Source organism: Globicephala melas, chromosome 3, assembly GCF_963455315.2.
Source record: "Globicephala melas chromosome 3, mGloMel1.2, whole genome shotgun sequence".
Taxonomy (NCBI): domain Eukaryota; kingdom Metazoa; phylum Chordata; class Mammalia; order Artiodactyla; family Delphinidae; genus Globicephala; species Globicephala melas.
Window position 1 is genome coordinate 163,395,568 of NC_083316.1, and position 16,773 is coordinate 163,412,340.

A 16,773-nucleotide genomic window follows, 5' to 3' on the forward strand; every position below is an offset into this window, starting at 1 on the left:
ACCAGGGAGGGGGGGATGGCGGAGCGGGCGCCGGAGCCCGAGGCGGAGGCGGAGGCGGAGGCTGAGGCGGGCGCGGGCGGGGAGGTGGCCGCCGAGGAGGGCGCGGCGGGCCGCAAGGCGCGGGGCCGCCCGCGGCTCACGGAGTCGGACCGGGCCCGGCGGCGGCTCGAGTCCCGGAAGAAGTACGACGTGCGGCGCGTGTACCTGGGCGAGGCGCACGGGCCCTGGGTGGACCTGCGGCGCCGCAGCGGCTGGAGCGACGCCAAGCTCGCCGCCTACCTCATCTCGCTGGAGCGCGGCCAACGTAGCAGCCGCCACGGGTGAGGGGGCCCGGCCCAACGGAGGGAGGGAGCGAGGGAGGAGACGCCCCCATCCCCCGCTGAGCCTGGTCCCGCCCCCTCCGCCCTCAGGGCCCCGCCCCTGGCACCTGTGAACCCCGCCCAGCGCCCCGACTGCCGGCCTGGGTCTCTGACTGCTGGTCCTGGGACGCGCCTGGCTCGCGGCCCCGCCTTCCTTCGCTCCGACTGCCCAATCCTAGGATACGCCCAGCCTCTCGACCCGCCTCCTGGGCGCTTGGCCCTGCCCCCTAGAGCTCTGGCTGCCCAATCCTGGTACGGGCCCCACCTCCAAGCATTCTAACGGCCCAGTCCCTGGAAGGGCGGCCCCGCCTCCTGAGCCCTGAGGGGCCCGAGGTCCCTGCTGGTCCCCGGCATGTCACATGCCTCATTCCCTAAAACTCCCACAATGTAGCCTGGGGCTGTGACTGGACACCCCGGGCCACCCAGCCCTACCCCTCATGAGGTTCCGGTGACCCACCTGGGACTGCGTGTGGCCCCATTCCCACACTGGAATGGGGCCACTGGGGAGGCCCCACACTCCCAGAGCACCCCTCACAATCCAGATCTCACTCCCCTAAATCTCTTGGCTCTTGGGGAACACCTCTGCCCAGGGAGACTCAGGTGAAGAGGAAACCCCGAGTTAGCTGCTCAGGTGGAGGGCAGAGGCCTTTGCATAATCTGAATCTCGAGAATGAGCAGTAATGGAAGGAATATTTCTCTTCTTGCCTTATAGGTTGATGTGATGATTAAATGAGTTAAAATACAGCAGAGGGCCTCAAACGGTGCCAGGCACATAGTGAGCAGTCCGGATATTAGCTGTCATGATGATGTTTGTTTCCTGTCACAAACAGTGCTGCAACAAAACCCTTGTTCTGCCCTGGTTTTCACTTGTATACATTCACATGTTTCTCTCAGGGGAGGTTCTGAGGGCCAAGAATCAACCAGAACCTGTTGAATTGTACCCACCCCCTCCCCAGGGTGGCAGGCTGGTTTATATGCCCAAGAGCAGGGCAGGAAATGCTGGGAGCTTATAAAACTTCAAGCCAGAGTCCCAGCTATTGGAGTTTCTGATTCAGTTAGTCTGGGTGGAGTTGCAGACCCTGTATTTTTTTCTGAAGAGCTTCCAGGGAGACTTGATGTACAGCTGGAGTTGAGAACCACTGACCAGAGGGAGCCCCTGGAGGTTCCGAAGCTGAAAGTGGTATTTACAGAAGCTTGTCTGGCTGAGCTGGAGGTGTGTGGGAGCTGTGCAGGACCGGGGCAGGGGCACTGAGACAACCCAGGCAGTGTGTGGCAAAACCTGACCCCGGGGCACATGAGTAGTCAGGAAAATACACTAAGGGATATTTATTCCTCCAAACTGCATGGCAGTTCTGTGTGGGAGGCACTGTGGTTACCCCCACTTCACAGAGGGGAAAACTGAGGCCCAGAGGGGACCAATCCTGCTTGAGGTCACATAGCCAGTCAGTAGCAGAGATAAGACTTGAACTTGGATCTGACTGACGCCAAGTCTGTCTCCACCACGATGTGGCATTCCCCGCACCCCAGCCGTGGCGAGGCTATGAATGGGTGGAGGTGGTCATGGGTGTTTGGATTTGGGTTTGGGTGAGGATCTAGGCAGCCAGCCTGGCCCCTTGGAGGGGAGGTGGAGCCTTGGGAGGCTCCCGGGATGGTACAAGGGGACATGGATTCCTGGGCAGAGGGCAGAGCCTGGGCAGGAGCCCCAAGGAGCTGTCCTGGGCTAGACATGGGGTGTTGGGGCTGAGGATTGCTATCAGGCTGGACAAGAGTCACTTAGGGTGGGCGGTGGAGCTGAGGAGAGACCCTGGACTGGTTGTCAGGACGTTGGTGGCAAGAGCGTGGCCCCAACCACAGCGAGGAGACCCGTGTTCCAGTGCCTGGCTCTGTGATAATACTGAGAATCATAATGGTCATCGTTACCATTTGCTGAGTGATTCTTAATTACCAGGCTCTTTACAATGCGTGACCCCACGCCAACCCCATGAGGAAGGTACTGTTTTGAGCCCACACTACACATGGGGAAACTGAGGCACAGGGAGGCAGGGTTACTCACCCAGGGTCACAGAGCCTGCTGCTGTGGTTTAGAAGAGGAAGAGCAGGGAAGCAGTCTGAGTCAGGTGGGCAGGTCCTGAAGCATGGTGGCAGGAAGGCAAAGGGAGGCCCTAGCAGGTCCAGGAGAGATGGCTCCAAAGCACCTGCCTGGAGCCTGTGCTGGGTCACAGCTGAATGTGCCATGTAGGGTCAGGAACCTGCTTGGCAGATCTGGTGGCCATCCTGGTGTGGGAGGCCATGGGGGCCCCTGGCCTTAGGGTCTGGCCCTGCCCTGGGCTCCCCAAGGCCATGGCTCACTGGGACACACAGTCAGGGTATTGGGACCCAGGCAGAGCGGGGAAGGCCCTAGAGGTAGGCGGACATGATGGCGTGGCCTTTGGGCCTGAGCTGGCTGCAGGGTCAGGACCCTCATAGAGCAGGCAGTTAGGGCCCAACCATCTCCCCAGGGCTCTGGGCCAGCCTCAGGACCAGGATCTGCAGGTCCTTGGAGGGGGTAGTCCAAAGTCAACTCCATGACTGTTCTACTGGGTAACAAATGACCACAGACTTAGTGGCTTTAAAACCCCACAGATTTATCATCTCACATTTCTGCAAGTCAGGAATCTGGCACATTTTAGCTGGCTCCTCAAGTCAGGGTCTCAGGAGGCTGAAATCAAGTTATCAGCCACGCCACAACGTCACCCTAGAAGCTCGCCCAGGGAAAGATCTGCTTCTAGACTTGTTCAGAGCATTGGCAGAATCCGTTTCCTCCGGGCTATACGGCTGGGGTCCCTGCGGTCTTGTTGACCATCAGCTGGGACTGCTCTCAGCTCCACAAGGTCGTTCTCAGGTCCTGGTCCCTCACAGCCCCCCTCATGCTCTCAGCCCCCAGTCTCTGACTTCAGCAGGGCCCTTTTAAAGGCTCCCCTGATTAGGTCAGGCTCCCCGAATAAGCTCTCTCTTGATAATCCACTCCCCAGCCACGGGATCCTGGGCAGGCGGCTTTACCCTCAGGGCCTCAGTTTCCCACTCCGTGAGGTGGTTGATGACAGTAGACCCCTGCCAGGGCTGCTGTTGGTGCAGGAGAGCCCAAGTGAAGGGGCAGGGGAAGTAGACCTGGCACGGGAAGCGGAAGCCCACATTCTACCCCAGCAGGATTGGCATGTCATCATCCATCAGGCCCCAAGCTCACTCCCCGCTGCCCCCTCTCTCTGTTACAGGAAGCCTTGGGAGCAAGTCCCCAAAAAGCCAAAGCGGAAGAAAAGTAAGTGGCGCTGCAACCAGGGTGGAGGTGGCGTTGGGAGTAAGTTGCTTTGTGGTTGGTTCCCTCCCTCCCTCAGGGACCGCTTGTGGAGGGTCCGCGTGTGCCAGGAGCCGTGCAGTCCGGAACAGACCCAGCCCTGCCCTCCCAGAGCCCGCAGTCTCATAGGAAAGACAGGGGACAGGCTGAGCAGGGCTGTGGTGGGGAAGTAGAGGCACGGGGGTGCCCAGAGGAGGGGTCTGACCCAGCCTGGGTCGGGGGTGGGGATGGGATAGGAAGGGTTGGAGGGGCCCCGAACCTGTGCTGTGCCCACCGGGGGTGCTCTCATCATCCCCATCTGACACAGAAAGGCTGAGTCACTGCCCCAGGCTGCACAGCCAGAAAGTGGCCGGGCCAAACTGCAAACCCAGGACCACATGTCTCCCGAGGGGTCCCCTTTGCTCCTCTGCTCTCCTGCCCGGTGCGTGGGAGTCAGCCGGGGAAGAGCCAGGCAGAGCAGAGGGAGCAGCTTGTGCCCAGGCCTAAAGGGCGTGTGCTGTGCCAGGCTCAAGGGGAGCCGGGCGAGGGCAGTCGGAGCAGAGGCTGGAGTGCGTACTCCCACCCCCTGAGCACGGCCCCTGAGCCCTGGGCTGTGGGTCCCAGGCCATGTCCAGCAGGGTGAGGGCCGGTGGTCCAGGGACGGCCGTCTGATGGCAGTGAGCCCCTCTACTTATCACGGTGCTCAGAGGCAGAAGCCGAGCTAAGACTGAGACCCCCAGGCCGAGAGGTGTGTCCTTGGTCCCCCCGGCCCCGTCATCTCCCAGCCCGGAAGGTCAGGGGCACACCTTCAGAGCTGAGTGAAGGGCGAGGGGCAAGGCAGGTGTCTAGAGGAAGAGGGCACAGCCCTTGCAGAGGTCCTGAGGCAGGGCCATACTTGCCTAGTTTAGGAACAGGGAGGAGACCCTGAGGCTCGAGTGGAGTGATCCAGGACAGCAGCAGCAGGAGGTGACAGGGCAGAACACACAGGGCCTGGTGAACCTCAGGGAGGACTTTGGCTCTTACCCCCATTGAGGTGGGAGCCCTGGTGGATTTTTTCTTTTGGCTGCATTGGGTCTTCATTGCTGCGTGCAGGCTTTCTCTAGTTGCGGCGAGCGGGGGCTACTCTTCCTTGCGGTGCACGGGCTTCTCATTGCAGTGTCTTCTCTTGTTGCAGAGCAACGGGCTCTAGGCGCACGGCTTCAGTAGTTGTGGTGCACAGGCTCAGTATTTGTGGCTCGTGGGCTTAGTTGCTCCACGGCACGTGGGATCTTCCCGGACCAGGGCTCGAACCCGTGTCCCCCGCATTGGCAGGCAGAGTCTTAACCACTGCACCACCAGGGAAGTCTGCCCTGGTGGATTTTGAGTAGAGAAGGGATGTGGCCCTGACTCTAGTGTTCAGAGACGCCCTCTGTCAGCTGCCGGGGGCAAGGGTGAGAGCTGGGAGACTAGGGCCGAGGGACTGAGCTGGTGCAGGCGGGAGACGCTGAGTTGATGAGGACGATTATAACTGTGACTAACAGCTGACAGTCGTTGCGTGAGCACCTGCCATACACCAGGCTTTATTATGTATATGACTTGACTCAAACAATGAGGACATTCCCTGCCAGTCTCTGTTGTCTCCGGGGCAGGTCTCACATCTCTGAGCCTCAGTTTCCTCATCTGTAAACTGGGGACAGGCCTGGATAATACTCAGGAGGGTGTCTCAACCCCCAGAGCTATAAGACCCATGTGGTTCTGGGGGCCGTGCTGCCCAGAGAGGGTGGTAGGGGTGAGCCGTGCCCCTCATGCCTGCCCGTGCCCCACGTGCGCAGGGCGGCGACGCAACGTAAACTGCCTGAAGAATGTGGTGATCTGGTACGAGGACCACAAGCACCGCTGCCCCTACGAGCCACACCTCGCCGAGCTGGACCCCACCTTTGGCCTGTACACCACGGCTGTGTGGCAGTGCGAGGCTGGGCACCGCTACTTCCAAGACCTGCACTCGCCCCTGAAGCCGCTCAGCGACTCAGACCCTGAGAGTGACAAAGGTGGGTCTGCGAGGGGAGGGCTCACGGTGGCCTCCAGTGTTTGGGGCTCTACAGCCCCTCATGGGCCCTGCCAGCCTCAGGCCAGCGTCGCGGACCTCACAGCAGCTGACATGGCCCTGGCTCTGGATGGCCTTGCAGTCTTTGAGTCCTTGCAGAGCCCAAGAGCTGGTCCCCATTTTGCGGAGGGACAGCCAAGGTGCGGCGCAGTTTGCTCATCTGGGCCTGAGGTCAGTCGCAGGCAGGGCTGAGGTCCAGGAACCTGGCTCAGCGGCTGGAGGGACAGGCAGGTGCTGGGCCTCTCCTGGCCTCTTTGTTCTCCTTTACATCCTCCGGCTCTCTCTCAGGCTCTGCACTGTCTCTCGCAGCCTCACCCTATTTCCCGCCCTCCAGCCTGTTCTCCTCCCTACACCCCGTTCTCTGCTCTTGAGCTTTCTCTTGTTCCTGATCCTCCCCTTTCACCTTTCTGTGTTTCATCCTCTCTCTCTCTCTCTCTCTCTCGCATCTCCTTTCGTTTTCTCTCTTCTTCCCACTGTCTCTCCTCCATCTCACTCTCTCACTCCCATTTTCATCCCTTTCTCTCTCCTCCACACCACGGCCCCACCCTCCCCATCTCTCACTGCCCAGCCCCTCCCCTGCCATCCCACATTGGTCACACACACATGTGAGCTGGAGTCCTTCTCAGGACTGGGAGGGACTCATTTATGAAGGTCCAATTGGCCCTGGTAGGGGAGCAGAGGAGATGCCATGGGTGGTGAGGGGCTGCCCGCCTGCCTCGGGGGCTTGGCATCAGGGGGAGCATGGGGCCCTCTGCCAGGCACCCTGCCGGAGCTGAGGGTGGGGTCAGTTACCAGGGCTGAGCCCGCGCTGGCAGGCATCTCTGAGCAGGTGGCATCCCAGCTGGCCGAGGGGAAGCCGTGGGCGAGAGGTGTTCCAGGTGGGCACCCCAGCCAACGGCTGTCCCGTTGTGTGTCAGCCAGGCTCCCAGTGTGCAGCCAGCCCCTCAGCCGTCTTGTCCTCCCGACTCCAGGCCCTGCCCCAAACCACCCTGAATCCTCCGCAGCCTAATGACAGCCCTGTCATTAGCAGTCGAGGAAACCGAGGCCCTGGGAGTAATGTGACTGGCCCATCTGGCACTGGGTCTGGCTGGGATGGGGGTGGCACCCAGAGGAGTCCCCTGACAGCCCAACCCAACTCTGATACCAGTGCCCTCTGGATCTGGGCTCTCAGGAATGAATGCTGGAATCGATTAGCCAGATCTTCTGTGAGGGAGTGGCTGTGTCCCTGTCCCAGCCTGGTCCCTCCGCAGCACCCTTATCAGTTCTCTGCCGAGGGCGGCCCTGCCACCTCGCACTCAGTAAGAAGACCTCGCACCAGGACTGTGGGAGGCCGGTGGGTGCCCTGCCAATTCTGTCATTAATGTCGTTATCAACTGGCAAGAAGTCCAGCGTCGGCTTAACAGCCGGACATTGTAATTGGGGATCCAGGCACAGGCCCTGGCCGTGCCCCCAGCTCACTAGGCAACTGCCCCTCCTTCATAGCGGAGCCACGGGGCTCAATCCACCCTGCAGATTACAGGGTGTTAGAAGGAGGGGCGATCCCCCTACCCTGCCCCTGCTGCTGCCCCAGGGCTGAGTCAGGGATGGGGTGTTAGGATAATAACGATAATGGGAAACACTGATAGGGTGCTTACTGTAAGTTCTGCTGTCCTATTTACTCATTAAATACCCCAAACAGCCCCTGAGTAGGTACCAAGTTATCCCCAGGCCCAGAGAGGTTATAAGGCACCCCCCCTTCACACAGCTGGAGGAGTGGGCACCAGGATCCCGCCCCGGCAGTCAGCCTGCACTCTCCATGTGACCTTCTGGGAGTGTAGAACACGTAGTACCCAGACAGCACACCCAAACTGTGTCACGAGTGTGTGTAACTTAAGGTGCAGGCATTCATTTTTCCTGTCCCCAGTTTCTCCCTGCTTGCAGACATTAGCACCAAACACCTGGGTAAGATGCCAGCCCTCTTGACCTTCATCACAGCCTTGGTCATGGGTTCATTCATTTTTATAAACGTGCACTCAATGTGTACCAAGCAGCACTGTGTACCTGGGCACTGGGGCCTGTGCACAGGGACCCCCATCCTTGTGGAGTTTACGGTATAAAGGGGAAGCAGACAGTAAACAAGATAAACAAGTAAAATCTAGAGTGCAGTGGAAGGCGGTAAGTATTGGGGGGAAAATAAAGGAGAGAAAAGGGTGCTATTTGAGACCAAGTGGTCAGAGGCCTCCCTGAAAAAATACCATTTGAGGAAGGGTCTGATGGAGGTGAAGGAGGGAGCCCACGCAGGTGTCTGAGAAAAGAGGGTTCAGGCAGAGAGAGTGGCGAGTGCAGAGGCCCTGAGGCAGAAACCTGCCTAGTGTCCCTGGGCACAGAAGGGAGGTCAGTGGGGCTGGAGAGGAGGTGACAGGGGCACATGTTCAGGCTGTGTGGCCATGGTGAGGGCTTTGGCTGCTATGCCAAGTGAGTTGGGAAGGGCGTTAACTGAGGTAAGACCAGCTGCCGAGATAGACGCACCCCAGCTCCTGTGACCCAACACAGCTCACTTCCCCCCGCATTCCGGTGAGACTCAGCTGTATTGCACACCTAATGGCAAAGGATGCTGGGACATGTAGTCCACCAGGTGTCAGGAGGAAGAGACGGGTTTGGTGAGCAGCTGGCCTATCTCTTCCACAGGAAGTGATGAGCAGATTCTCAGTCAAAGAGGGACGTGACCTGAGCAGGTGTTCACAGGCTCCCCCTGGCCAGTGAGGGGAGGACAGACTTGGGGGTGGGCAAGGATGGGAGCGGGGGCACCCAGAAGAAGGAACTGCATGGTCCTGGCAGAGGGCTGGCGGGGCCGTGACTAGGGTGTGCGGGGGAGGTAGGAGAAGCCGTCAGCCTGGGGATGTATTTTGGAAGCAGCGCCAACAGGTTTTGCTGACAGATTGGAAGTGGGTGTGAGAGAAAGAGAGAAGTCAAGGAGAGCCCCAGGACTTTGGCCTGAGCAACTGGAAGGGCAGAGCTGCCGCCCGCTGAGACGGGGGTGTCTGTGAGCCATGCAGCCTTTCTCTGAGGGAAGATTCGGAGCCTAGAGTCTGAGATGCCTGTAAGACCCCTCAGAGGGAGCAGTGGGGCGTGATGGGCTGCAGCTCCGCGGGAGGTCCAGGCGAGAACTGTCCACTGGAGACACTGGGGTATGGGTGGTGACGGTATAATAAAAATAGATGCAGGCAGACCTAGGCGATATTGCAGGTTTGATTCCACACCACCACAATAAAGTGAATATCGAAATAAAAGGAGTCTCACGAACTTTTTGGTTTCCCAGTGCATATAAAAGTTATGTTTACACTATACTGTGGTCTATTAAGTGTGCAATAGCATTGTGGGGAAAAAAAAGGTACATTCCTTAATTTAAAAATACTTTGTTGCTGGGGACTTCCCTGGCTGTCCAGTGGTTAGGACTCTGCATTCCCACTGCAGGGGGCATGGGTTCAATCCCTGGTCAGGGAACTAAGATCCTGCCTGCTGAGTATGCTGCTCGGCCAATGATAGATAGATAGATAGATAGATAGATAGATAGATAGATAGATAGATAGATAGATAATAAAATTTTTAAAAATACTTTATTGCTAAAAAAATTCCACCATCATCTGAGCCTTCAGTGAGTGGCAATCCTTTTGCAATAGTAACATCAAAGATCATTGATCACAGGTCACCATAACAAATATAATAATAATGAAAAAGTTTCAACGGTTACCAAAACGTGACCCAGAGTGATCAAATGCTGTTGGAAGAATGGCGCCAATAGACTTGCCCGAGGCAGGGTTGCCACAGACCTTCAGTTTGTAAACAGTGTTTGTAATGAGCCCCTTTCGCAAGAGGCCCCTTGGGAACACACCTGAGTCTAATGAAGTGACTCAGGGAGGGGCCCCTAGATAGCTTTACGATGGGGGCTGGTCCCCAGAAAGGCCAAACCCAGGGTTAGAGGGTGGCAGCTCTCAGCCCCACCCCCAACCCCCAGGAGCAGATGGGGGCTAGAAACTGGGTTATAAAAACTCTTTTATTTATTTTTTATTTTTATTTTTTTGGCCACGCCGTGTGGCATGCAGGATCTTAGTTCCCCGACCAGGGATCGAACCCGTGCCCCCTGTTTTGGGAGCATGGAGTCTTAACCACTGGACCGCCAGGGAAGTCCCTATAAAAACTCTTAAACAGTGATCCGAGAGCTTCCAGGTCGGTGGACACGTTGAGGCGCTGGGAGATTTACGTGTCTGTAGAGAGCATGGCAGCTCCGTGGCAACCCCCAACCTCCCCCCGCCCCCCTACCGATTACCTTCCCTTGTATATCTGTTCATCAGGCCATTGCTGAGTTGTATCCTTTATAATAAAACTGTGATCAGAAGTAGAGCACTTTCTTGAGTTCTGTGAGTTGTTCTAGCAAATTACCAAAGCTGAGGAGGGCGCTGTGGGAACCTCTGCTTTATAGCCGGAAGTATGGGTGACCCGGGACTTGTGACTGAAATCTGAAGTGGGGGCAGCCTTGTGGGACTGAGCTCTTTAACCCTCAGGGTCTGACACTGTCTCCAGACAGATAGTGTCAGAACTGAATCGAATTGTTGGACACCCAGCTGGTGTCAAGGATGAGGGTGGTATGAGCCTGGTGGATACCCTGGGATGAGTGGAGCGCTGAGGAGAGGCCCCAGTGAGAGCCTCCCAGGCCCATAAGAACAGAAGAGGCTGAGCAGGGGCCACCAGGGAGGAGCCAGGAACCTGAGTGTGGGTCTGGAGGCTGAGTCAGGAGAGCATCTCAAGGAGTAGGGCCGGCTGTGGAGGATATGGACCGAGCTGACCGTTCTTATGGGGGTAGGGGAGTCACAGTGCTCAGCCCCCGGGGAGCCTTCAAGCAATACCAGCTGCTGCCGCCACTGTCGTAACTGTCCCCTCTCCTCTGTCACCACAGTGGGCAATGGCCTGGTGGCCGGCAGCTCTGACTCGTCCAGCTCCAGCTCCGGCTCCGAGGAGCCCCCTGAGGGCCAGCAGGCCAAGGCGACAGTGGCGATGGCGGCAGTTACCCCCACCAGCCCAGCGGGCAGCAGCGGGCTCATCACACAGGAGGGCATGCACATCCCCTTCGATGTCCACCACGTGGAGAGCCTGGCTGAGCAGGGCACCCCACTGTGCCCCAACCCGGCCAGCAGCGGGCCCGAAGCCCTGGAGACAGTGGTGTGCGTGCCGGTGCCCGTGCAAGTGGGCCCGGGCCCTAGCACCCTCTTTGAGAACATGCCCCAGGAGGCACTGGGTGAGGTGGTGGCCAGCTGTCCCATGCCAGGCATGGTGCCCGGTTCACAGGTGATCATCATTGCCGGCCCTGGCTACGATGCCCTCACAGCCGAGGGCATCCACCTCAACGTGGCAGCAGGCAACGGTGCCCCCGGAGGGGGCCTGGGTGATGAGGTGCCCTGCGCAATGATGGAGGGTGTGGCCGCCTACACCCAGACAGAGCCAGAGGGCAGCCAGCCCAGCACCGTGGAACCTGACGCCATGACAGGCATTGAGACCAAGAAAGGTCTGGGGGGCCGTGCCAGTCTGGGAGGTTGGGGGGGCCATGATGGGACCTGGGAAGGGGAGGGCGAGTAATGGCCCCAGAGGAAGCTCCTCAGCAGCCTTAGGCCCCACGGACACTCACCCTGTGTCCACCCCCGTAGAGAAGGAGGACCTGCACGTGCTCAAGAAGGAAAAGGAGGAGCCGGTGGCCCCAGAACTGGCAGAGCTGGCTGCGACGGTGCCTGAGAGCGCAGAGCCCGAGGCAGAGGCGGACGGGGAGGAGCTGGACGGCAGCGACATGTCAGCCATCATCTATGAGATCCCCAAGGAGCCCGAGAAGTGGGTGCTGGGGCAGGCGGGGGAGAGGAGGGACGAGGAGCGGCCCTCGGGCCCTCAGCCCTCCTGGTGTCAGAGCCCCGACGCCATGGGCCCTTCCCCTCCAGGAGGCGGCGAAGCAAGCGATCGCGGGTGATGGACGCCGATGGCCTGCTTGAGATGTTCCACTGCCCTTACGAGGGCTGCAGCCAGGTCTACGTGGCCCTCAGCAGCTTCCAGGTGAGGCCGCCATCCAAGTGGGCTGGGTGGGACTGCTTCTGTGTCGGGCTGCCTGCGCGCTGGGTCTGGGCAGTGCGGCTCGTGGAGGGCCCCACCCGGCCCCTCCAGGTGCCACTGGCCTGCCTGCCGTGCACCCACCCAGCCCCAGCTGATCTCAGCCTCAGCCACAGAGAGGCAGCCGTCACCTCTGTGCCCTCCCCTCCTGCTCTCCAGCCCCAGCCATCCTGCCTCCTCAACCAGCCACAGCCTCTCTCTGCACACCCCAGGGGCCTGCCTGGTCCTGGTGGCTCCCCACAGACTACCCCTCTTCCAGCCGCCTGAACTCTTCCTGCCTTTGCCCAGGCCACCCTGTCAGCTCACGATGCTTCCTCTCCAAGCTCAACTGAGGACGCCCCTCCGCCAGGAAGCCCACCCTAGTCCCCCCAGCCCCGGGTCACTGCACTACCAGGACATACCTGCTGTTTGCCCTCTGAGGTCTGGACAGGGTGCCCTGAGAGCAGAGACAGGATCCCGTCACATGCCCACTCCTGGCGCAGGATGTGGCACCAGGAGAACTTTGGATTTGCCAAGTCATGTTTTCATTAAGCACGTGTTGAGCACCTACCGGGTGCCAGGCCTGGTGCTGGGCGCTGGAGCAGTTGTGCTAGTGAGTTAAAGAATGAAAGAACAAAAGAATGAATGACTCGGGGGCTGCCTGCTCCAGGCGCTAGGGGCAGCTTAGCACTATGCAAAGTGCCGCTGTGGGGCTGACAGCCCTGGACTCCGGTCCTAGCCCTGCCACTGCCCACCTGTGAGACACGGGCCAAACCACTAAGCCTCCAGAGCCTTAGTTTCCCCATCCACAAACTGGGCTCATGGCTGATCCCCTTCCCATGGTTCTGACAAGGCTGACTGATGCCCCAGCCCAGAGCCTGGCTGGAGTAGGTGCTCAGTAAGCTGCTCTTTGATCCCAGTTGTGCCCCTGGCCCCCGGCTCGGATCTGGGAGTCCCTGCTCAAGGGCAAGGGCACCCCTCTTCCTCTTCCTCTTCCAGGGAGGCCAGCCCTAGCTGGCCCTCATCTGTCCCCACCCTGGAGAGCTCCAGAGGCGGGCCCATGGCACCCGCAGCCCCACTCCTGCCCCTCTTGCCCCCAGAACCACGTCAACCTTGTGCATCGGAAAGGGAAGACCAAGGTGTGCCCTCACCCCGGCTGCGGCAAGAAGTTCTATTTATCCAACCACCTTCGGCGGCACATGATCATCCACTCAGGTCAGGCCGGGGAGGGGCTGGCAGCTTGAGCCAAAGGCACGGGGGCCTGGGCCTGGGAGCTGGGGCCGGGGCTGGGGCAGGCAGGCTGAAACCCAGACACGGACTGCCCCTCTCTAAGCCTCCTCTGTGTCCACCACAAGGGCTGGTGTGAGACGGTGGAAGTAAAGTGCTTGACTTAGGGCCCGCTGGGCACCTCCCAAGTAGTCAGTAAGCTGTCACTACACGGGTCACAGGGACATCTGCTATTCTAAGGCATGTGGAGCTGGGCAGGGGTTGGCTATCTCTTCCCCAACTTGGCCCTTGGCCTCCCCACTTCCATGAGCAATTCTCACGTGGGACTCAGTTCCAGGACTGAGGGGGGACAGTGAACCACCCCAGGTGGGCAGGGTGGGGAAGTGAACTTGGGCCAGGATTTCTGTTCCGTCTGCTCCAGGCGCCTCCTTAACCCAGGACACGGGGTGCGGGCCTCACGGGGAGCACTGGTGCCTATACCCAGCAGGAGGGCACGGCTTCAGGTTTTTCAAGAGGCTGGAACTTTGGATTTTTATGTGAGATCGCCCCAATATGTGAAACATTAGAGTCAAATTGAGCCCCACTTTAACTTGGCAGTTTGCACCCTGTGTACCTCAGGAATCCGAGTACGCATTCCTGCTCTGCCCAGTCGCGTTCCTGGGCAGCCTGCGAGCCTCATGCGGGGCCGTAGCTGTCCTTTGTTCTAGCTGCCTTAGCTATTATAGTCGGTATTCGCGCCCAGAGGATGTGGGCTTTCGTCTGCCTGCGCCCAGAGGCCTTGCGCACTACTGGGTCTCGGCAATGCCGCAGTGACCCCACAAACCCCTCTCTCGACGGCGGCCTGCTCAGCCCCGCGTCTCCCCCAGGTGTCCGTGAATTCACCTGTGAAACCTGCGGCAAGTCCTTTAAGAGGAAAAACCACCTGGAGGTGCACCGGCGCACGCACACAGGCGAGACGCCTCTGCAGTGAGTGACGGGCTTCCCGCGAGGGGCTGGGAGGGCATCCGGGCCTGGACTCTCACAGGGCAGCTCCCAAGGGCGGGCGACGTCCCCAGTGTTGCATCTGTGGGGTTTTCAGAGTGCTCCTACCCCAGATGGTGCCCCGCCCCTTCCAGTGGTCTGCCCAGCCTTAGTGGTTGTGTCCCGCCCCCGAGGCGGCCCCTCCCCGGTGCTGCTCCCTTTTGCCCCGCCCTCTCTGACCCCGCCCCCCCCGTGCCTCCCGCGTGCTCCCCTGCAGGTGCGAGATCTGTGGCTACCAGTGCCGACAGCGTGCGTCGCTCAACTGGCACATGAAGAAACACACGGCCGAGGTGCAGTACAACTTCACGTGCGAGCGCTGCGGGAAGCGCTTCGAGAAGCTGGACAGCGTCAAGTTCCACACGCTCAAAAGCCACCCGGACCACAAGCCCGCCTGATCCACCCAACCACTAAACGCCCCTATTTATTCATCCCATCGGACACCATGCCCGAGTCTGCCGGGGCCGGGACAGCCGCGGCCAGCCGCCAGGACCTCGGGCCAGAAGGAGGCGCCTCTGCCCCGCTCCAGGGCTGGGCCCTCAGGGCAGGTCCCCCCGACCCCGCCCGAGTTTTGGAGCTGGCACCTGGGGCTGCACTGCTGGGACTGTGTCAAGAGAGCAGAACGAGATTAAAGAGCGAGAAAGGAGCTGCTCTTCCCCTAGGCCTGGATGATTGGGGGAAGGTGGGCCCCTCTCTGTCTCCAACCTGGTTCCTTCCCGAGCAAGACGGGGGCAGGGGCAGATGCCCCTACACACCAGACAGCGCTCCTGCCCTTTCCTGTCAACCTCCACTCTGCCTCGGCTACCTGGGCCTGGCAACCCTAAACACCCCCTCCTTTGACAGGGTCAGGTGTGGAAGGTTGGGGGCCCTGGAGGCTACTGAACATGTCCCAGGTCTCAGGATCCTGACTCCCTCTCCTAATCCCTCATAGAACACTCATTCCTGGTTCTCAGAGAGCTCAGGGAGCAGTTGGGGAGATGTCCAGTAAACCCCTCAGTAAAACATCTACAGCTGTGACAAGCGCCGTGCAGAAAATAGAGTGATACGCTAGTTCCTGGGAGTGCTGTTCAGGTTGGTGGTCAGGGAGGGCCTCTCTGGGGAGGCCTCTGAGCATAGACCAGAATGACAAAGAGGTTCCAGCCCTGAAGAAAGACGGGGGAGGCAAATCCCAGGTCGAAGGAACAGCCAGTGCCAAAGCCCCGAGGTGGAGCGGGCTCGGCGTGTTCCTGGAACAAGAAGAAAGCCGGAGGAGGGGATTTGGCAGCGGCGGGGCGACTGCACTGGCCCCATTTCCCGGAGGATGATGCTGAGGCCGCCTCCTCCTCCTCCTTATGCGGGCCTTCTGGGAGAGGGACGGGGAGCGATTCCAGGCCACGCGGCCGCCAGATGGCGCGCAAACCTCGTGGGCCCTGGTGGCCGCAGCCACGTGACTCCGGGGACCGCAGCCGCGAGCCAGGGCACGTGCCCGGGGAAGCTCTATGGCGCCACGCGCAGAATGGCCCCGCCGGCCCCTCACCAGCTTGTGGGGGCGGGGCAGCAGCTAGGCCTCATTCTATTTTTCGGACTGGGAGCTACCCCAGCTGGGGACGGATGAGTTGGAGAGGATGAGCGAGTCCGGCTACTGGGGCCGCCCCCGCGAGCCTCCCCGCAAGGCTCAGTCCCCTTTCGCTATCCCCGCACAACCGGGAGCCAGCAGTTTCCATGGGAACTGCAGCCTGGTCTGCGCGCCCAGGAGTAGCTTCCTTCCCGGCACAAGCACAGTTTCCGATCCGACAGGAGCGAGGATGAACACGGGATGGGGAACAAGCCATCGCTCGGGGTCCCCGGGGTCGGCAGCCAGGTCGCCCTGGCAAATCCAAGAAGGGCCAACCGGGGATCCGCATCGCCACCGCCCAGATTGCGCGGGCCATTATGATTGGCCTTCCCTTTCCATCGTCGTGGCAGCGCTGTCTGCTGCTCGCGCTCCCATTGGCTCAATCTCGAAGGCATCTTCCCTCAATTGGTCCTCTCGGGGGTCATCCCTGATTGGTCAAATTAGGCTCTCCTCGCTGGGTTTGATGGCACTCTCGGACAGTCTGGAGCTTAAAAGGGCGTGCACGGACGAGGATAGAGTTTGGATAGCGACTCTCGGGTTCGGGGACCCGGGCTACGCAGCCCGCAGCGCCCTGGACAGGGCCGTCGGACCGCTGTCTGTGGTGCTGAAGCCTCACTCAAAGGCTCCCCTAGTGTTCTAGTGAGAACACCTCCTCGCGCCTGGTGGCCGCCCTGACAAAAACGTGCACTCGCGCCCGCACACCACAAGAGACTGCGCCACCCCCTATCGGCTGACAGAAAGGCCAGGTCCCGCTTAGCAGAGAGGGAGTGGGACTCACAGGCGGACCAATCACGAGCCCGGGAAGCCAGGACATTTACATGGCAAAACCGTCCACCCGAAGTTTATGGGGTCCGAGACGGCCCGATGGTTTACTGGGTCTTCAGGGCACCGAAGGGGTTTGCCTGGAACCCTGAGCCCCAAACTTCTTCACTCCCTTTGGAGCAGTGCCCCTGCACTGTGGGATGCCCATTCCCCACCCCCCTTTAAACCTTAGAGACGCCTAGCCTGCTCAAAATCCACAGGGTCCCAATTCCTTCTTCAGGCTGACTAGGTCCCCAGCCACCCCCACCTTCCTCCC

At 60.0% G+C, this 16,773-nt stretch overlaps 1 protein-coding gene across 2 annotated transcripts; it reads left to right on the forward strand.

The window, feature by feature from the left end:
- The first annotated feature begins 15 nt into the window (after nt 1–15).
- ZNF653 (zinc finger protein 653) lies at nt 16–15,472 on the forward strand. Of its 2 annotated transcripts, none has more exons than XM_030879804.3 (9): nt 16–320; nt 3,611–3,654; nt 5,481–5,696; nt 10,686–11,291; nt 11,431–11,608; nt 11,713–11,824; nt 12,958–13,072; nt 13,951–14,050; nt 14,322–15,472. In XM_030879804.3, the coding sequence occupies exons 1-9, from the start codon at nt 16–18 to the stop codon at nt 14,497–14,499; spliced, it is 1,854 nt and encodes a 617-aa protein (XP_030735664.1). In that variant the 3' UTR covers nt 14,500–15,472. The 2 variants fall into 2 exon arrangements, with proteins under 2 accessions (XP_030735664.1, XP_030735665.1); XM_030879805.2 differs by having other exon boundaries at nt 13,934–14,050; nt 14,322–14,518.
- Nucleotides 15,473–16,773: the final 1,301 nt, after the last annotated feature.